This window comes from Phocoena phocoena, chromosome 14, assembly GCF_963924675.1.
Source record: "Phocoena phocoena chromosome 14, mPhoPho1.1, whole genome shotgun sequence".
NCBI classification, from domain to species: domain Eukaryota; kingdom Metazoa; phylum Chordata; class Mammalia; order Artiodactyla; family Phocoenidae; genus Phocoena; species Phocoena phocoena.
Window position 1 is genome coordinate 74,586,432 of NC_089232.1, and position 21,248 is coordinate 74,607,679.

The window sequence follows — 21,248 nt, forward strand, 5'->3', positions numbered from 1 at the left end:
CAATGTCCTCATTTATAAGATAGGATTAATAATAATATGTACCTCATATTGTTGAAGAATTCAATGGGATGATTAAATGAAAGCATTTAGCACAATGCCTGACCAAGAGTATCTTCTCAATAAAGACTGGCTATATTAATAATAATTATTATTAAACATCATCATAATAAAAAATAAAAGACTAAAGTTGGTAAGCAGTGGATGAAATCCATTTTCCAGAAGCATTTCTGCCTGTATATCCCGGTCAGCCACTTGAATGGCCCTTGTTAAAGATTTAATAACTTCATCTGGGGTTATCTAGGGCTGAGTGAAAAGCCTAAACTGGAAATCATGACCAGTTGTTCCCAGTCTGCTCTGGACCATGGGGGAGAATTTCCAGAGGCAGCCCCTGTGGCTTTTCATGGCCAGGTGTCCAAGGCAGCAGCCCTCTCACCACTCAACCCTTGGAGAGCCAGTGACCTCCAAAGGCTTGATTTCTCGTTATCCTACATTATATTAAATTTAATTCCAGACGTGAGGAGACACAACAACTTAATATAATACCTGATTCTGGATTAGATGTTTTTGTTATTAAAAAAAACTGTTGGGACAGTTTGCAAAACTTCATTGAATGGGATCTGAAGATTAGCTGGGAATAAGAGACCAATGTTAATTTTCTGATTTCACTGGTTGTGGACAAGTAGGAAAATGTCCTTATTTGTACTGAAGACACACAAGTGTCAGGGAGCCGTGGGGCATTATGTCAATTTACTCTCAAATGGTTCAGAGAAAAAAAAGTTCTTTGTTCTTGCAACATTTTTGTAAGTTTGAGATGATTTTGAAATGTATACGAATAATTATTTTAAAAAAAAAAACACACTCTCCTTCTGCATCTGTCTCTTATTGCTTCTTTTCCAGAAAGTTAATTACTTCTTCTAGGAAGTAAATGAAGACTGGGGTTCAAATCCTGGACCTGTCATTTATCAGGTTTGTGATGTTCAGAGGCTTAACCTCCCTGAGCCCTCTCCTTCACTCCCCTGCTGGCCCTCATCTACAAAAGTACTTGTGTTAGCTTTTGGACTTCGGAAGGGTTTTTGTTTGTCTTTAATGGGGTCAAACGAGGTCTTGCATATAGTATTTAGCTCCCTGCCTGGTAGATGCTCTAGTAAATGGTACCTAAAGGAGAAGGATAGCAGACTTGTCTTCTACACTCTCTTCTCTTTGGTGCAATGGAGGACTCCTCGATATCGCAGCTTCTGCAGTGTTTCACCCAGCGTGAAATTTGATTCTAATCGTCTCAGCGTTTCTGGTTCATGTTGGTGAAGGAGGAGGCCACTCACTCACCCGCCACAGCTTTCTGACCCCAGGCCATTGCAGGCCTCCCACACACAGCCCAGGACACCCAAACATCCCCTCGAGGAGCTTATAGTCCTTTGAAAAGATGTAGGAAGCAAAGTGTTTCTTAAATAACACGAGGCATCATCTTTGTTCCTGGCCCCCTCTTGCCAGAAAGAAGAGATGTCCTTGGGCTTCTCCTTTCCTTGCTGGGTGGGGCTTAAGGAGCGGGCAGTGCCTGGGCCTGAGTGTGCTCTGTGAACTAGTACATCTCTGAGGACTTAAGGCTGAAGCTCTCCTGTAGGAGTGCCGAGGACAGGAAAGATTTCCGTTCCGAAGGGGCTGAGATTCCTGCCTCTGTGCCCTGCAGGTGTAGGTGAGTGATCACAGTGGCCCACGTGGGGAGCCAATGGGGGACATGGGTCTGTCCTCTCCAGCAGGCTGAAGGCATCTCCAGAGCAAAACGGTGAGGGCCGGAGAAGGCTCCGGGTTGCCACAGTTCTGTAAAGAGAAAACAGCTGGAGGGAGGGTGTGGCAGGGCTGCTTCTGGTGCCAGGAGGACAGGTGGAACTTGGGTGGGTTCGGAAGAGAAGAGAACAAGTCCAGAGAAAGAACATGCTGCTCACCCTGCACTTTCACAGCGTCTCATTCAGGCCTCACAGTCGTGTGTTACCACGAGGGTGCCAGGCAGGTGATGTGCTTAAGACCTCACAGCTGCTGAGTGACAGCTGGGCTCTGCCCCAGCGACACGGCTTCACCCCTTCCCACGCACCGTGCTGCCTCCTGAAGGGGACAGCGGGCAGGCGGCCAGAGGAGTGGAGGCTTGGGGAAGGGGTCACACGAGGGCCGGCGAAGGCCAGGTTGTCAGCGGAAGGGAAGAGGAGAGGGCTGGGAACAACAGAGGATACAACAGATGCGGCTTTGGGGTGCGGGGTGCGTATCAGGCAGCGGCCTGTGAGGGTCAGAGCGGGGGCTGAGTCCCGCGTTCCGGTCTCGGCAGCTTTGCTACGGCCACCGGATGCTACAGACGCACTTACTTCCCTCTGTTCCTCCAAACTTGTGCTGTGCCCTGAACCTTTGGGATCAACTGCTCCAGCTTTGAGAGTGCCCGTGCCTCGACCCCTCCCCAAAATACAACTGCTTCTGCCCCACAGAGTGGCCTCTCTCTCTGTCTCTCTCTGTCCTCTCTGTCTCTGTCTCTCTCTGTCCTCTGTCTCTGTTTCTCTCTGTCTCTCTGTCCTCTCTGTCTCTCTGTCCTCTCTCTCTGTCTCTCTGTCCTCTCTCTCTCTGTCTCTGTCTGTCCTCTCTCTCTGTCTCTGTCTTCTCTCTCTGTGTCTCTCTATCTCTGTCTCTCTGTCTCTCTGTGTCTCTCTCTCTGTCTCTCTGTCTTCTCTGTCTCTCTGTCCTCTCTGTCTCTGTCTCTGTCCTCTCTCTCTGTCTCTCTCCTCTCTCTCTGTCTCTCTCTGTCTCTGTCTCTCTGTCCTCTGTCTGTCTCTGTCTGTCTCTGTCTCTCTGTCCTCTCTGTCTCTGTCCTCTCTGTGTCTCTCTCTCTCTGTCTCTCTGTCCTCTCTGTCTCTCTCTATCCTCTCTGTCTCTCTGTCCTCTCTGTCTCTCTGTCCTCTCTGTCTCTCTCTATCCTCTCTGTCTCTCTGTCCTCTCTGTCTCTCTGTGTCTCTCTCTCTCTGTCCTCTGTCTCTCTGTCTCTCTGTCTCTGTCCTCTCTGTCTCTCTGTTTCTCTGTCTCTCTGTCTCTCTGTTTCTCTGTCTCTGTCTCTCTGTCTGTCTCTCTCTATCTCTCCCCCTCCCTCCCTCCGTCTGAACCCTCACAGTCCCCTGGTCATGTCTCTATTGAAGTACTTGCCATTATTTCAGGAATTAGATTTTTATCCTCCCTGCCCCACTATCAACACTCCTTCCTGCCCTTAAAAAGAGAGTCCTAGGAGATGGGACTTGTATCTTAGTCACCTCTCTGTTCTCAGGGCTTATAGAATAGGGCTGTCACACAGAATAGTCAATAAATATTGTTTCCTAAATTAATAAAAGTTGCTGCCATAGGCAGCAACATAGCATAGGTTGCCTAATAGGCAGCCTCTCCAGAAATACAGTTCCCTCAGTCAGTCAGACTAGCAGGGAATCACATCGCTGGGACCCCTTGTCCCTCAAAACTGAATATGTAACTGGACGTATGACATGGACTTGCTATTTTATCCCTTAAGCATTTCCTCAGCCTTGCTCTGCACAGTTGGGTCAGACAGATTCCAGGACAGAGACTGTTCACTATCTAGCACTAGCAAGGCCACGGCACGTCACGGCCCATTCTTCAGCCCGTCCGGCTGCAACTGTTACTTCCATTCTTCTATGATTAGGAAACCTCTGGAGTTTGGGTATTAGCAACTACCAAGTATGCGGTTATTACTTGTTGAGCACTAACCCTGTGTAACACCCCAAGTGGGAATTACAGCAACAATACACGAGAGCCCGCTCCGGGACAGCAGAGCGTTTTCATTTTCTATCGCATTCCTCAGACACTCTGGCAGAGGGGCTGTGCTGACCTCCCCACACTGGGACAGACTTCCTTGCTGGGTGAGTCTATGGGAAAATTCCTCTTCCCGGGGATGGGAATGTGACCCTGTGACTGGGCGTCCATGACAGCCAGGAGTGCGGTGCACCTGCAGGGCCTCCCTCCCTCACAGAGGAACCAGGATCCCACCTCTGCAAACCCACTCTCGTCGGGCTTTGCAGAACATCTGGGCTTCCTCCCGCTGGCCGCGGCTGCAGGGCCATGCACCTGCATGCGATTATGGCTCAGCAGATGCCCCCAGCCTCACGGTCGGTGGCTGCACACTGGTGACACCTCACAACGGATGAGTTTCTCCCCAGATCACTGTTCCTTCTGAGCAGAAGAGCTTCCCAGGGATACAGGAGCACAAGGCGTCCGTAACCAGGTCAGGCAGCTCTGCCCTCAGCAGGGCAGCACTTGGTGGCATCTTTGCTTTGACCTGCCTTGGAGTGAGCAGAGAGCGGGCATTCCAGGGCACACCAGGGCCGGGGGAGCGGAGAAGTCAATCTTCGCCTCCTTTTAGCATCAGTCTTTGCAGGGCGTATAGACCGTCTCGCATCAGTGTTCGGGAAATAGGATAAAATTTTAAGTGCCACCCCTGACTTTCCTTTCTCCTTGTAACTAGCCCTACTCAACTGACAGTGTACTCCTCCAACCACAGAATTCCAGGGTAGGTCAAGTGGAGAGTGAAAAATAAGAAAATGAAGAACTGACCAAGGATCGTTAAAGCAAAGCAATGTAAGACTGTACGCTTTTCAATGGCAGAGTCATAAAGCTTTTACGTTTACAGCAACCTGCCAAGTGAGTTAGTTACAAGGTGCATGCAGAGTCATAAAGCTTATACGTTTACAGCAACCTGCCAAGTGAGTTAGTTACAAGGTGCATTTTTATTCCAAAGAAAGAGACTCCTTTATTTGGTAGTAATGAAAGTAAGAAGCCAAAAGGGAGCAGACTTTCTTGATTTACCTTTCACCAGAGCAGGACACATGACCAAGGGGACAGGCATTAACACCCTGCAGGAACACTGGATTACAGCAGACGTGTGCTGCCATCGCTCTGCAAAAAGGTGTGTCACGCTGGCCCGATCCATATCCCAGAGGAGGTGATCCTGGTAACAAGTCATTAGTGAGGGCAAGTCCTTGTCATCTTCCCACAACTGCTGTTCCATCACTTATCCTCTCCCAGAAATACTTAGGAACAGATGAAATAGCTTTCTCCTTCAACTATAGGAAACAGGTGTGAGAGCCAGGGCAGCAGTGGAAGGCTGTGTGGTCGGTCCTCTCTTGCCTGGTCTAGGAGAGATGCTGAAGGAGCCAAGACAGCATCACACAGCACAGATCTTTGTACTTGTCCAGAAGAATACTGAGCAAAGGTATCCTGCCAAATTCGCTGTAGGACTTTGTTGGTTTCCCTAGAATATGTAATTGGCCTCGCAGAGGACGCTGCTGCAGTTGGGCTTCTGCCACTGGAATTCAAAGGCACAACTGTGCAGCCTCCAGAGTGGGAGTGCTCAGGCTTTCTAGATCCTGCAGCAGCTTGATACGTCTGAAAACAGAAAGCCTTTCCACTCACACTGCGCTTGGAATGGCAACGATCACTCATTACAAACGCCAGCGCTCGTTTTCCAAAGAGAAAATGTTTTCCGCTGCATTTTGGCCTCTTCTCCCCCGAACCCAAGCTGGATTCTTCTACCTTCCCATGCAGTGTCTTCATACGGTATGGGGCTGCACAGCATCCTATGCAGTGTCACACCAGTCACAAAGACCCAGGAAGCAGCAGCCCCATGCCTGGGGCCCCCGTCCTCCTGGACTTAGAGCCTGAGGTGTTTCAAGGGGGAGTGGTTAGCTTAAAGACTCATGGGCCCGGAACCCCTGTTTCAATGCAGTCACTCCTAACGCCTCAGTGGCTGGCTGGCTGTTCTTAACATGGGAAGGCCGGATCTCAAAAAGTAGTTCTTTAAAGACCAGTCAGGAGCAGTTTTATCAATAAAATATTTAATCAACTTACCTGTACAAAATATTAAAATGGTTAATGAAGAGTACACAAGCATGTTTAACAAATATATACTGCTATATCATTGTCAAGAAAAATAGAGACGGTTGTTTTACAGTTCATTTACATTTCATTATGTACATCTATTTAAATTTGAGAATACATATACACAGTGGATTTGTACCTGCCCTCGAAGAGTTCCCTGCTGGCCGGCCTGGGCACGGGGGCAGCGTTCACGACATCAGCTTGCACTGCCCAAGTGGCCAAGCAGGGCAGCAGGGAGCTGGCCCGATCTCCAGCCCCCAAGCCTCAGAGTTCTGCCCTGGCCGAACCAGAGCTGGAAAACAGGTGACAGAGGAGATTCCAGCTTGTGTTAAATGAGTTTAAAAACCTCTCCCCCTTTCCCACCTTACTCCCAAGCCAAGCTGAGAAACACAAAGTGTCATTGCAAAATGAAAGGGACTTCTATCCCTCCCCCCAAATAATTTTGTCTTCAGCTGCTGAGGGAATGGCGTGTCATTGAGCTGTGATGGCATCACCGTCACTTCGAGTTTTGCCCATTTCCTTAAAATCACAGTATTGGAGTTTGGAGTGTGTGTGTTTGTCAAGGGGCAGGGTGCCCATCACGTCAGATGCCGCTGTCCACCCAGGGCCCGCTTAAACAGCACCGCAGGTAAGCTGGTGCAGGACTTCTGCAGAAGCCTTCACGGTGAGAAGAACTGCTGCTTCATATATTAAAAAAAAAAAAATTCTATCCAAACTTTTCAGAATCCCCTATTGTCATCTGCTAAAGGACAAGTAAAAATCGTAAAAAAAAAATCCTTGTAAAAAATCATTAACTTTTCATTTGGGGTGAAATATTTGCAGCTAAAAGACCTAAAGTGACTCGATTATGATTCTTTGTCATAAAGAACATGAAAGCTGTTCGCACTACAGCATAAAGGGAAACACCAAAAACAAAACAGTTACTCTAAGGATGCTCGCACTCAATCCATGATTGATCCAGGTGGAGCGTGACCGAGAAGTCCCCCTTTCCAGAGCCTCTGTTCCTGGCTTGGAACTTGAGTACTTCCCAGCCAGAAAACACATTTTATCACGAGCTTGCTTTCTCCCTGAACTGTATCATCACTTTCTAAACAGAATGCTGAATGGCTGACTTTGCTCTGACTCTGACAGGTCCCAACCCGGAAATATAAGTTGCAAAGAAATAAGCCCGACTCGTGCGTGCACCCCTTCCTCAAGCCAGCCTGCTCACCTCAAGCCAAGCTGCTGTTGCCCTGAGCCACGGGGATATGTGCATCTTTTTCTGCCCTTGGCAGCCTTCAGTCACTCAGAGATAAACATGCAGAGAAGGAAAGGCCTTCGACACACCTTGTCAGTGCTTTTCAGACCCACTCACCCCACTGAAAAATCCGGGTGAGGGCCGCTCAGGGGTGAGAGGTCTGAGAGAAAGCAAGCTAATCAGAAAGAATGTACAACAGCTGCACTGAACCACCAGCTAGAGGCTGCCCTTCCCCATCCTGCGGCCCAGGGAACGTGCTCAAGGGAGGTTCAGCCTGTGTGCTCCCGACGGGTTTGTGTTTACCTCTAATTCAGCAGGACTCCTGTGAATAAGCCTGGCAGGGTGGGGGTCTGGTCCCTGTCAGCCACGAGCACACCTCAGCCCCAGAAGGCTCAGCTGAGGTTCTAGATTCTGGCAGCCAAGTGTCTGAGCAGAGTCCAGGCTGGGAGCAGACACCTCGCCCCGCCTCTAGAGGCAATAACCGCTCGTCAGGTGGAACAGCACAGAGACGAAAAGAAGTGGCTGCAAAGGAGACAGCCGCTGGCCCAGCCCCGCCCGGCCAGATCTCCAATCACAGCGCCACCACACTCCTGCTTGCCTGCATCTTAAAAGACAGTGAAAAAGAAATGCAAAAGCTACACGGCTGGCAGGGTCCCAGAAGATCTGTGCCACCAGGCCTAAAGGTGCCTGGGACTTGACCATCAGAAGCTTCTCCGTGTTTTTTAGACAATTTATTTCACATCTCATTACTGACTTAGAAAGAAGATAAAAATTTCTGCACTGCCCTAAACTAGCAGGAGGAAGTTCATCAGGAAAAAAGAGTGAAAACTGTGTTTCGTACACCAGCGGGCTAAGCTGCCCTGCTTACACACTTACCTGCCCGCAGAAACACCTCTCAGGAAGTGTCTGCGAACACTGCAGCCCTCTAACGTTGGAGGGGGGTGCGTGTGAGAGAAGCCAGTCCTTTCTTCTGCCAGCACGGCACACACAGTATACACTAGAATGTACTAGAAGGGGCCTGCAGGACCGCTCCCGGAAGGTCTGCACAGGCAAAAAAGCGGACCACCACTCACTGCTTGCGCTGCTCTGGGGATGCATTTGTACTTCCCAACAACTGTAAGCATGACTTGAAATGCAAACTAATTTTTCAACGACCTCACACCCTTCAGTTCCACCGTGGGAGGCCTGGATGGCTCTGCTGTAGCCGCTGCTGCTGCCATGAAGCCCCAACGCGAACACTGCCTACGGCTAAGCCCCAGGCCCGGGGCACCCAGGGTGCCAGCAGTTGCGGGGCGGGTGGGAAGAGGCTGAGCTCCGGGTGCACAAACGGCCCGAGCAGACAGCAGCCCTGAATGAGTGACCAGCCCGTGCCGCAAAGGTCAAATCCTCCATCACCCCTGCTGACTGACTAGGCTGACTTCCACCCCTCTCCCTGCAGTTGCGTCCAGGCAGGTGGCTCTCTGCAAGGCTGCGTTGGTGGCCCTCCTGGAAAGAACAGGCTTCTCTCGCCTAACGCCTCTTTGCAAGTTAACTGTTCGTGCAGTTTTCAGCTCTGGGCACAGATTAAAGTCCAGGACAACACAAAGGGAGGAAGAAGCCTGCTCCAGTAAAGGCCCGGAAGGCTCCAGGTACCGAAGGCCGAGCTATCTGAAAAATTAGAAGTAACATCTTTTTGCCCCCTCCTTTCTAGTGTTCCTTAGTGTTTAGCTCTGCCACCATTTTCCAGGGCCTAGAAAAGAAGAGAAAGAGTAGCTCTCTGGTACCTGGCCCTGGGTCGCAGCCCCGGCAGCTGGGTCGGACACGGGCATGGCAGGGAGGTAGCTGAGGGGCGGGTGGGGGCCTGGCGGAGCAGTTCGTCCTCAGACGGGCTGGCTTGCCTCATCCAGGGACTCTGGGACAGTCCGGCTCGCCAACAAGGCACAGCCTCTTCTCTCCTCTGCTCCCACAGAGGCACCAGCAGCATGGGCGCCTGCCCAAGACCGCGTGCGGCTCTACCCACCCCGTGTGAGTCCAGGCAGAACTCAAGCAGCGCTGGCAGCGCCCCTCAGCTGGGACACAACGTGAGAAGGGTCGTGACTTTGGTGAGCTGAGCCCTAACCAACCCGCCCCCCCGCAAGATTGTGGCCTCCCCCGCGCCTGCCTTGCCCCAGGGGGAAATCAAAGCACCATCCAGGAAGCATCAGCAAAGGCTAAGAGTGTAATGAACACACACACACACACACACACACACACACACACACACACACACACAGGCAAAAGCTGCAGCACTTGTGAGAGCGGCTCTGGGACTGGCTCTGAGGGAACCTTCTCCAGAAAGTCACATCTGCTCTGCCTTTGAATAACATGAGTGGGCTCTGGGGACAAAGGAGAATCCCAGAACCACGGGACCTGAGCGCTCCTCATTTTATAGGAGCAGAAGTTGAAGCTCTGAGCAGGGCGGTGGCTTCTGCAGAGATGCCTTGTGGAGCGGGCTTCCTGCGGTGGCCGTGCCGGGTGGGGCAGTTCAGTCCTGGGCGTGAGGAGGCCATGGTGGGCTCGGCCGCCAGCGCCACCCACAGCCCCTCAGAGGGGTCTAGCTGCCTCCTATTCCCACTGTCCTCTAGCTGTTGGGTTCACTCAGCCGCTGACTCCTCCCTGCCCAGGCCAGGCCCTCCCTGAGAGGACGATGCCGGCCCCTGGCCCCTTCTAACTGCTGCCTTCCAGAGCCTCCCAGCCCACCCGGCATCCCCTAGAGGCCCTCTGGCCCGCAGCCCACTGAGCCAGCCCTGCTTTCTGGACCTGCAGGAAGTTCTGTGTCCTGAGAATCGTTTGTGGCCCAGAGATGGCTGCAGTGCTTTCTCTTCCTCTCACTGGATTTTCTGGAGAGCACATTCAAGAATGGAAGAGTCTGACTCTCTGTGCACAAGCTGCTCCTGAAAAGCATTCAGTTCCTCTCCCTGCTTTAAGAAGATCCGTCTACAGTCCATAGCTATTTTCTGCTTTGAGTTTGAATGAAGTTGAGATCAGGATAAGTGACTTGTAGGGTTTGAATTACACTGGGATCACATCCACAAGGTGCTCGGTACTCCCTTGAGCACTGGTAGAAGCGAGGTTTCTACTCCGGCCGACACCTCCGAGAGCGGTCAGGGGGGAAGTCATCGCACTGGGGTTTGACGGGAGACTCGCCAATCACACAATCCACTCCTCTTCTCCCTCCCGTGCCATGTTAGCAGTAAAATGCCAGGACAGGAGGGCGAAGGGGAGCGTGTACACGATGAATGGCACAGCTCAAGCCCGCTTCCCCAAGCTAAGCTGACAAAGCCTGCCACCCTCTCCGGAGGACCCAGCCCCCCGACTGGAAAGCCAGAATTCAGCCAGACAAGCATTGCGGCATCGGTGGGCACTGCCACCTGCCAGGGCAAGGGTCGCCCTTGGTGCGGAAGTCTGGCTTCAAGCAGCAGTGACCAGACTGCCTGGGTGTTTGACACACCTGGCACCAACCCCCTGAGGGCCCCAGCTGGCCTGCCCTGTGCTCCCCATCCAGGGATGCCAAACCTGCCTCTCTAGCAGGAAGAGTAGTTTGAATGATCTCAACTAGCAGTACAAGATTCTCCCCCAGCAAAATGGAAAATGTGATTTACTTTGAGAGGAATACGTTGGTGACCACAGGTGAGATGGGGAGAGCCACCTTCGCTCGCAGTCCTGACACACTCCATCCCTGATTGTCAACAGCCAGCTCTCTCACCCATGGGGATGGGAGATTCCAGCTGGGTGATTCGGCCCTGCCCCCTGCTGTCTAGAAGACAGACAGACGGTACACGGCACTACCAACTGTGCGGGCGGAACACGCTTCTCCACATCTTGACAAAGCTACTCAAACCACAGCTCTGCAGCAAAAACCTGTCCGCCTCCACACGTGATGGCCCGCTTGCTGTCCTTTTTACAAAGTGCCCCACACCGTCCCCTCCATTCACCTGCTTTTTACTCTGAGATGCCAGAAGCCTGAGATGGGCCACGGTGGTCCCTGGTGGTTACATGCAGCTCTGGAGGAGATCTAGGAGGCATTCCTTTTATGTGATAACACACTGAGGGCATAAGGGGCCATCGAAGGAACCGTCACTGACCAAGGACAGCGTTCCCCATCCAGGGGTGCAGGGAGATGCCCCCCTTCCGCCGTCATTTACAACGCCCCTTGGGAGAAGCAAGTCAACAGAAAATGAACATTTTTTTCCCGCCATAAAAAGCTCAGGCTAAATCAAGACATTTCTTCCTCCCAAATTGTTTTTCCTAGTCACTAAGGAAGTATCAAATGTTTGCTTTTGTCCAAAGATATTATATATCCTAGAATTTCTCCAAAGTAATATTTAGCTATAGTTTTTCAGCTCCCTTTCTAAAACTTCTAATGCCACGTCTTTTAATACTTTAGTGCCATTTAAAAAATTCTTCATTATGACAGGTATCAGAGCAATCACCATGCAATTATTGTTGAAATCAGTTTAGAAAAGGAGAGTGTGGCTTCCCTGGCAAAATTCGTAAGTGTTTTGCCCAGTCATTGAGATCGGATGGAAGCCACTTTGGGATTGTGTTATTTGTTCGTTTTAACCTGAAGAGACTGTTGCATTTTCAGGTTATGTATAGCTACTCACATAGCCACAGCATATAAATTCACATTGTGAGTGTGCTTTCTCCTCCTTTGGGGGAACTTTAAAGGATAAAAAGGACTCAGGTGGGACCCTTAAATAAAGTAGCTGTATCTAAATCTTTCAACTTTCTCTTTCTCTCTTAAGAGTGTAATCACTGAGAATTAAAATTTGTATAAATTGTCTTGGACCTTAGCATCCAAGACAAGAAGGGCAAGATGAATGCCTCTTGGGGACCCTAAAGGAGAAAGCCCAGCACAGCCATAAACGGGAGGACCCAGGAGGGCTGCAGGGTTTCTCAAGGAAGCCCTCGGAGCCCCAGACAGGTGGAATCCAACTTGTTTCTCTTCCCTCTCCCAACCATTTACACAGGCCACAGAGGACTCCCAGGCAGAAATGAACCAAACAGGACCACGAAGTCTGGCATGTTCGACCTCCCTTTTACATGGACAGACACTCCCACCATCAGCAAGAATCCTGGGAGCAAAATACAGAGACTGGGGGATAGGCTTCCACCTCCGGCCCCCATACCACCACCCTTCTAAAGGGGCCACAGCAGCCGAGCTGCAGATGCCCGTCCACGGAGCAAGTAGGGGAGCGGCCGACCTGCCTCCTGCTCTGAACCACTGGGTTGTGGGGAGTTGAAATCTCACAAAAGCACTTTTGTGTGGCTTCGCTTCCCGTTACTATCGCACTGCCAAAAACCACAGCAACAATACAGTGAAAGCACGTCAAAGCCGACACAGCCTTGATGGCCAAGCACAAGCACGTGTTGGCCACTCGAGGGCACCATTTGGAGGGGGCTGCGCCTACCCGGCAGACAAGCCCCAGTCCTCTGCAGGAGTCCGCCCTAGGACACCTCCGGGCCTCTTTCAAACCCTAGGAGCCTCCTCCCAGCTCCTTAGGAAAACCTCCTGGCAGGTCTCTAGGGAAAGCCATAGCGCCCCCTTTCCCCATCCCCAGACATTGCACTAGCTTCCTCCTGCGCGCCCCCAAGGCACTGCGGACACCGCGGTCTACCCAGCTTAGGAGCTGCAGAAACTGACAGATGCCGCGCACCCCCGACCCGATGACATGTCAGGTCAGACTGGCGCTTTAAAACCTCTCCCCCATCTCACCTCCCCCCTCCGAAAATTTTCTTTCCACTTTCTAGATCATTCCCAATTGGAATTTGTATTTTTTAAAAAAGGTGGTGCTGACCGTTGCAGAGATCTGGGAAGCTCCACAATGCAGTCTTTCCGACAAATGTTCCTTTTCAAAACTGGGAGAATGTTAGATTTTGAAAGTTCGAGTTAAAAGATAAGGCCTTTTGCAGCGGTTCCTCCCCAGAATAAATGGCCCCGATGCAACGCAAGCCTTCGGAAAGGGCATTACAGCCCTTCCGTAGGTCTCAGGTGCAACACCGGGAACTCTGCCCCGCAGCGGGCCGTGCCCCACACTCAGCCGGAAACAAAAAGGGGTGAAATGAGACTCAAGTATCCCTTTAGCTCCCCCATGCTGAAGCCCCCAATTCCCTAACCCGTTTCCACCCGATTTGGTGCCGGTTACTGTAACAGCAATGCAAAGCCATCCTCTCCCCAAAAGGGGGCGGTGGGCGCAATGGTGATCTGTTTGCAAAATACACAAGACTGTGTCATTCGGTAGCGTCAAGGTCATCTCTTCCCAGGGCTTTCGGATGCTTCCACCGTAAACGTGCGCATGAGTGACGAAGTGTGTGGGTGTGAGTGTTGGTGTGTGAACGTGCGCTCTTCCTCCTCCGTGCGGCCGCCGGGCCAGACTCCGACACGCAGCCACGCTAGGTGACAGGCTCGGCCCGAGGCTGCTCTCAGCGGGGAGTACTTGGTGGCGCGGCTGCCCCCTCCCTGGCCCGGCCTGGCCCGCATGCTACCTGCAACCGCACGCCTCCACCACCATGTCCTCGTATTGCTTGTAGACCACGTTGTTGGCGGCGTCGATGTAGAGGATACTGATGGGGCTGAGGCGCGCGGGCACGCAGCAGGAGGCCGGCGCTGCATCCGGCGCCATGGAGTTGAGCAGTGTCTGAATGATGGCGTGGTTGGTGGGCTCAAGGTGCGAGCGCAGCGGGAAGTCGCAAACGCCCTCGCAGTGGTACGCTTCGTAGTCCAGCGGCGCGATGATCCAGTCGTCCCAGCCCAGCTCCTTGAAGTCCACGTGCAGGGGCTTGCGGCTACAGCGGCTCCGGCCTCTGCGCCCGTGGCTCCGGCCCTCGCCCCCGCCGCTGCCCTGCGCTGCCCGAGTCCCGGCCAACGCCGTCCGCCGCCGCCTGCGGCCGCCGATGACCGCCGTCGGCAACCCCATGCCAGGTCCCTGATCCGGCGGCGGCTCCGCTGCCAGTGCGGCCCCGAGCGCGCGGGCCTGGGCGCGGATCTCTCGGAACAGGCTCTCCTTCCTCTGCGTGCGGGAGGAAACGACCAGCAGCGCGCGCTCCTCCGCCGCCGCTCCGCCTCCGCCCCGCGACTCGAAGCCCAGCAGCCGCAGTGCCAGCGAGACCGGCGCAGGACCCGCCACTCCGCGCAGCAAGAGGCAGAACGCGCGGGTGGCGCGCGGCTCCCGGCGGTGGCGCCGCAAGGCGTCCGCCACGTCGAACACCTCCCAGCGCGCGGTGTCCAGGGGCTCGGCGGCCCGGGAATGCAGCAAGCGCGGCGCGCGCGCGGCGCTGGGGCACGTGGACAGCAGCAGCAACGGGGGAGTCGCGCTGCCGGGGCCCCGCTCCGGAGACTCGCGACGCAGCACACGCAGCTCAGCGCCCACCACCTCGTCGGCGTCGGGAAGGCTGGACACGTCGAACAGGAAGTTCAGGCCGGTCTCCGCTGCCGATTCGTCTGCCGGGGACGGGCAGAGACAGAGAAAGAGTGGTGTGAGAGCGAAGCCGGCACGCCTGGCCGCGGGGCCTCCTAACTGCAAATAGCAACTACCCTGGACGTGAGAACAAGGCTCGCTGGAGCCGGCGCCTGCCCGGGCGTCTCGGCTCCAGCCGGAAAGCCGCCAGCCTGGTCCGGAAGAAAGGGAGCCTTAGGTTCAGATTATCTGGATCTGGGTTTTCGTTCATCGAGCCAAACGATTTCCGACAACCCACGGACATCAACTGAACGCACCCCCTCACCCGAGACCAAGACTTAAGGCCACTACAGTCCACTGCCTGCCCCAGAGCCATGGGTTTTCGAAGACGAGGTCGGAGGCCAGATTTTCAGCCGCTGGCAGAAAGAAGGCCCGGTGGGCGCATCAGAGGTCGTGCGCCTCTTCAAGACCTGGAGGCCAGGCCGGCCGCGGTAAGGGGACTGCTGGTTATGGCCCTGCTTAGCCGCCAAGAGAGCCTCGGAGTCCCGGTTGTGCGAAAACGGGAAATTCTTGTCCCCTGTAAACTGCTTCTGCTACCTCTCTTCCCCAGCCCAGCCTGGACATTCCAGCCGGCCACGATCTCCCATGCAGGCGGGGGCTCGTCTAGAAGGGGAACGCGCCCTCAGGGCTGCAGAGACCCTTTAGTGCCTCCAGCCTCCTCGCTTAGCTGAAGGGGAACTGAGGCCCAGATTAGGGGCCCGGCTCAGCCCCTGGTCGCGATGGGGAACTCCAGGCTCAGCTTCTCCCAGTGTTTCCGCCACCTCCGACGAAGGGGAAAGGCGGCAAAGGAGCGCAAGCAACCTTCTGGGAAGGGTTTGAGGCATCCGGGACTGCCTTGCTGCAGTGAGGGCAGCAAACCGAGTGAGGTCTCCCCGCCAGTACCCTCTGGTCCCCTCGCAGACTTATTCTTTCCCTCCGTTATGACTCAACTCGGGCTTTGGGATTTTACTTCTGGTTGTGGGCACTTTTTTCTTTTGGGGCTCAGAAAGGAAAAAAGAGTTGAAATTCCACCAAGCAGCAGATAAGGAGCTCCCTTTGAAGAAGGTCATATGGTTTCGTTTTGCCCCAAACGCGAAGAGACTGTGCACACTCCCCCCACTATTGGAGATTTGCTCACCAACCACAGATGCCATGCCATCGACTCCTGGGGTCTGAAGTCTGGGTGCTGCGGTGACCTCAGGCAGCCCTGCTCCAAGCTGAGGCTCAGGGTGGAGAGGGAAGCAGGAGAGGCACTGGGCAAGTGCTTTCTCCCAAGGGCTTGCTCGCTGCCACACTTTCTCTGAGCTTCTCCTGCAGCCTCTCTCAGCTTTGAGATGCTGCCACTGTATCCTCTCCCTCCAGAGAGAGGAAGGAGAGGCGGCCTTACTAGCCTTGCCAACCAAGCAGAGCTGCCCAGGAAAGGATTTAGCTCAGGCTGAGACCACTGAAGGCCTAACTCGACCTAAGAAAGAACATCTGGTGCCTCTACAAGCTGCACATCTCACCTCTCCCACAGCTGGGAGCCCACTCTGCAGAATTAGGACTGGGGCCTTCCCTGGCTCTGTACACCAGGACCTGGGCTCCCTATGAGTACCCTAGCATCCCATCCAGGATGCATGCCAGGCCCTCGGAGAATGCTTGAAAGTTCCCACCAGACTATAAGGCCATTTGGGCCCAGGATGCCCCTGTATCCCAAATAAAGCAGTCTGTGTAGACGTTATGTGTATGTTGGAGGGGGCGAGAGATTTGATCTCTGCCCCGCCTCTACCTGCTTTCCCAGGCTAGGGTCGGGCATATACAACCCCCAGTGGCTCCCAGGCAGGACCTGGATTGCAGCAGCACTTAACTTTCCGGCCCTATTTGCCTTTCTTTCCTTTCTGCCTTCCATTCTGGGTCTCTGGCTGGATAGAATTAAGGCCGAAATTACTTGCATTTCCTCCTGAAATTAGTTAAATTTTCCCTATCTGTCTGTTTTAATGGCTTCAATAGAGATTAATAAAATCCAGATGACACTCACCAACCACCCAGTCTCACCTAAGTCCTACCTCTGGAGGGCTCAGGGCGGAGTAAGGTGGGGTACTAGGTCCCAGAGAGGCCTGCATTCCTGCAACGTCGCTGGCCCTCCTCTCCTCTCTACACAACCGGAGTCCTTCACCTCTGGCTCCCCCAGGGGCCCAGCACAAGGCAGGCACCCATAGCTACACACCTCTACCCAGACGCAGCCTGCTTAGAAGGGCCCTCCCCATACCTGGTGATGCCACCAGCCTCTCCAGAACATTTACTTTAGTCTGATGCCTGCTGTCTCCCGCATTCCCCTCATTTCCCCCAGTTTGTACGGCCCCCCGCAAGACTGGGAACTGCAGAGCAACGAAGCAGCCGCCGCCACCACCACTGCGCAGTCCCTCTGGGCCGGACCCCCTCCTTGCTTCTCCAGATCTCCAAAACAGCCTGCCTCCTCGAGGGGACCCGCCGGCCGGCAGGGCCCGGGCAGCCCGGCAGAGGGACGGGCTCAGCCCTCCGGGGCCGGGCCCCGCAAGCTGCCGCGGCTCTAGCCACAATCCAGGCGCTGCGGGTTCGGGTGCGTGGGCCTCAGCGAACTTTCTAACACCTGAGGCTGGGATGTGCGGGGACCAAGGCCCCCCGCATGGAATGGTGCCGGGACAAGGCTCCGGCGCTGACCTCAGCCTAGGACCCGACAGGATGAACTAGCGCAGTGGAGGTGTGAGTACCTTGGGTCGCCTGGTCTGCGAAGCCGGTGATTGTGTCCGCGCGGCTGTGGTGGCCAGAACCCGAGGTGGAGGCGGCGACTGCCCCGGCCGGAGCCCTCCCGGCCAGGCTCCGGTAAAGCGACATCATGAATTGGTGCGGCACCACCGAGCCGTTCCTGAAGCCGGAGCCCGCGGCGCGGCGCGCGGCGCGGGGCCCGGGAGCCGCGGCGGCCGGGGCAGCGGAGGCGCCCGCAGTCGCGGCGAGGGTCCTCCCGCCGCCGCCGCCGCCCCCCGGACTCCCGGTCGGCCCTGCCCCCGCCGCTCGCAGCACGGCGGCCGCTTCGAGCCCGTCGCGGGGGCGGCAAGCGCTCAGCAGCCAGAGGCACAGCGCGGCGGCCGCACTCAGGTCCATGGGCTCCGAGGGCCAGGCGGGCGGGCGGCGCGGGCTCCGTGGCTTCGGGAAGTCCCCCGGCGCCTTTTGAACATAGTGTTTAATAATGGGGGAAGTGTGCGCAGCAAGCTGCGGCCCCCCCTCCTCTCCCACCCCACCCCCGCCCAACGCCCGGAGCAGCGCCCCCTGCTGAACACTCGAGCGGCAGCGCCGCGCCCCCTACTCCGGCCTAACGCTGAGCCCGGGGCCGGAGCCTCCTCCCCCAGCCGAAGCGCTTCGCCCCCACTCTCGCTGGGCGAGTGTCACCGGCCGGAGGCTCCCGCCACAAACCGGGGCCCCGCCTCGCTCTCCCAGGGCAAAGTGACCCCCTCCGCCTTCGCTGCGCCCGGGCCAAATGCGCCCTCGGGAGTCAGAGGCTCCGACATATCGCGCGTACCCGCCCAGCGTCTTCCCTACTCCCCTGCGGAGAAGCACCCGCCCCCCGCCCGCTCCAGTACTGCAGGCGCCCGAGACGCCAGAAGTGCGGCCGCGGAGGGGCTCGGCCTCGCCTGTCAGTGCCCCGATCCCGTGGCCACCGCGCACAGAGAGGCCACCAGGGCGCGCAGGGTTGACACAAAAGCGCGTTTTTGATCACCGGTTCTGCGGTTCCCCACCCTGGCACAGCTTCCAAAGATCGGAGCGGGAGGCCGGAGCCGGGGAGGAGACCCGTAGGGAAGAGAGGGCTAGCGGCTGGAAGGGCAGGCCGGAAGGACAGCGGGACAAGGACCGACGGTCGAAAATCAAAGGTTTGGGCGCGGAACATGCGCTTAGACGGGAGCCAGGATCTTAAAGGAGCTCAGGAACTACGAAGGCAGCCCCAGGGTGATGAGGGGACTCCCGCGCGGGAGCGGCTCCCCGAGTTCGTCTGTGAATCGAAAGTGAGGACCTTCCGCCCGCCTCCCAGGGGCCCGGCTAACAGAAACGGGCTACCGGGTATGTTGGGGCGCGGGCAGAGCCGGGAGGGCGGGCGGTGAAGAGGCTCGGGGTGGCGCCTCTGTACTTCCTTCCCGGGCCTCGGTTCTCCCGCAGGGCGGGGGATGGATGGAGGGGGCGCCCGGGACCGCAGTCGCGCGGGCAGCTTGGCACTTGGGTCCGCAGCCCGCAGGGGTAGGTCCCCGGGAGGCCACATCTCAGGGAGACGCGCCAGGGAGGGTGGTCTTCGGCGGGTGTCGGCTTAGCTCCACCAGCAGCCCGGACATCCCTCAAATAAGGGAAAGCCCAGCGGATGGACAATCCGCTGTTGCGCGGATGGAGGGCTGGAGCCGGACGGCTGGAGGGCTGGAGCCGGACGGCTGGAGCGGGACGTATCCCCGTAGCAGGGCAGGCGCGTCTTTTAATTTTAAAATTATATTTGCTACTGAACTGGAAATCTAGGCGGGGGTAGTGCGTCACGGTTACTTTGAGTGGGCGATCAGCGTCAGCCCGACGCCACCGGACCCAAAGCCGCGTGAGTCCCTCTCTCGCCCGGCTGCCCCGCACTCTGACCCACGGAAGACGCCCGGCTCGGGGAGCTCCTGGGCCGACTGCGGCCCCAGGCTTCTGAGCTCCCCAACACCCGCTGCTTCGTCCCAAGCGAGCTCCTCAGTCGTCGCCCTGCCGACCACCGCGGAGATGCAGCGCCCGCTCAGCTGGGGAATTTGGGCCACACACCTCTCGGGGTCGTATGGGAGCAGGAGAGGCCTGGCAAAAAGTCGTAACTCTCGGACCCCAGGCGGATCAGGGGGGCGGAGGAAAAAGGCCTGAGGTCCCGAGGGAATGTCTGGGCAGGAAGAGTGGTGGGAGGCTGGGATGACCGGGGCTGCATTAACCCACCTTGCCTTCGGGACCGAGGGCAGAGAGCCCCGACAAGGTCGTGGTCACGGGTCTCCCTCTCTGCGTGGTCCCGGTACAAAGCGGCCCTGCACGAACCCATGCAGGATGTCTGGCAGAGCCGCCCCCTAGAGACACTGGTCAGTCAAAATAGTGGCCGCCCAGCCACCGGTCTCTCCGCTCATGCCGGTGCTGCGTCCCTGCTGTCTTTCTTGGGCCTCCTTTCCTCCTTCAGCCACACACAGTCTTCGGAAGTTTTGCACGTCATCTCGTCTGTGATTTGCACAAACACCCTAGGAGCCCTGAGCTGGGGTCAAGTAGCCCTGGTTCTGGTCACGGCTTTGCTCTTAACAACCAGTCCCTTGCATCATCTGGGCTTCGACTTCTCCAGCTGTGTGAGGGAGAAAATGGAAGGGTCCCGGCCCAGGCTGGGTACAGCAGGTGCCAAATAAACGTTTGTTAATTACATGATACCTCCACCTTGAGGTCACCTTGGGACTTAGGAATTAGGGACGGGTTGGGGGCCATGTGCTCTTGCTGTCCCCATGGGAGCAGGCCATTAAGCTTCTTTGAGACTGAATTTCCTCTTCTATAAAACGGGGAGATTCTCACTTCAGGAGGGTGGTGTGTGTCCAGGATAACAGGCTGGCACAGAGGAGGCTCAGTCGCCCTGCGTCTGTTAGTCTGTTCTGGGTCCCCAGGGAGATGATGGCCAAAGAGAGAAGTAGCTTCTAGGCACTGGAAGGCTCTGGAGGAGACTGCTCGGGGGGAGGGGTGTGGGATGCTGCTGCTTGAGCCAACACCCACCAGCTGCGTGTGCTTGAGCCAGGCCTTAGCTGCTGTCACCTGTGTTTCTTGGTCTGTAAAGTGAGGCAATAATGCATTCATTCATTGTTTATCCATCCCTCTATTCGTTCCTTCTTTCCAGTAAATACCGTGAGCAGCCTTCCCTGTGTTGTGGATTCAGCAACGCACAGGACAAACGCATGGAGCTTTTGTAAGGGCAGGAGAGACAGGAAACACGTAAATCCATAAATGCGTGTGAATGTACAGTGCGCTGTTAGGTGGTTCAAAGTAAAGTGATGGGAAGGGGGGATGGGAGGCCTTTCTGACCAGCCACACTGAAGGGGAGGGAGGGAGGGAAGCGTGGGCCATGTCTGGCTCCCTTTCCTTCCTCTCAAATAATGATAACTATTAATAATGGTCACTGTTAACCAAATTATGATGGTTCTTCTCCAAGTGCCAGGGGTCCTGCCAACTGCTTAACGTAACTCATGCCACTTCATTCTCACCACTGCTGTGTCCTGTGAGGTAGGTATTATTATTCCCATTTTATTGACAAAGAAAGTTGAGTCGCAAAGAAATTTAACCCCTTTCCCAGGTCACCTAGTGAGTGGCAGAGCCTGCAGTCAGCCACACTTGGCTGGGCAAAGGGTTACCTCTGGCTGCCCAGAGGGGAGGTGACATTGTGGGGGACTGGACCTGCAACACTCTCCCCAACTCCAGTGGAGAGGCAGAGGGTCCTGGCTTTCCTTGCAAGCTCTTTGGAAAATTCTTGGCAGAAAAAGAACTCTCAGGTCCAGGTGAGGTTTATGAAAGCATCGTCTTAGGGACTCCTTCCTGCCTCTGGCATCAGCTGGGAGCTCACAACACCCGCCACTGAACACACTCTATCATCACCAGCACCAAGGCCTGCC

General features: G+C 55.4%; 1 protein-coding gene across 1 annotated transcript; it reads right to left on the minus strand.

Moving 5' to 3' along the window:
* Positions 1-13,650: 13,650 nt before the first annotated feature.
* Positions 13,651-17,724, minus strand: GDF7 (growth differentiation factor 7). The gene is made up of 2 exons (XM_065891450.1): positions 17,334-17,724; positions 13,651-14,609 (listed from the first exon to the last, which is right to left on the minus strand). Exons 1-2 carry the CDS (start codon positions 17,722-17,724, stop codon positions 13,651-13,653), a joined length of 1,350 nt encoding a protein of 449 aa, XP_065747522.1.
* Positions 17,725-21,248: the final 3,524 nt, after the last annotated feature.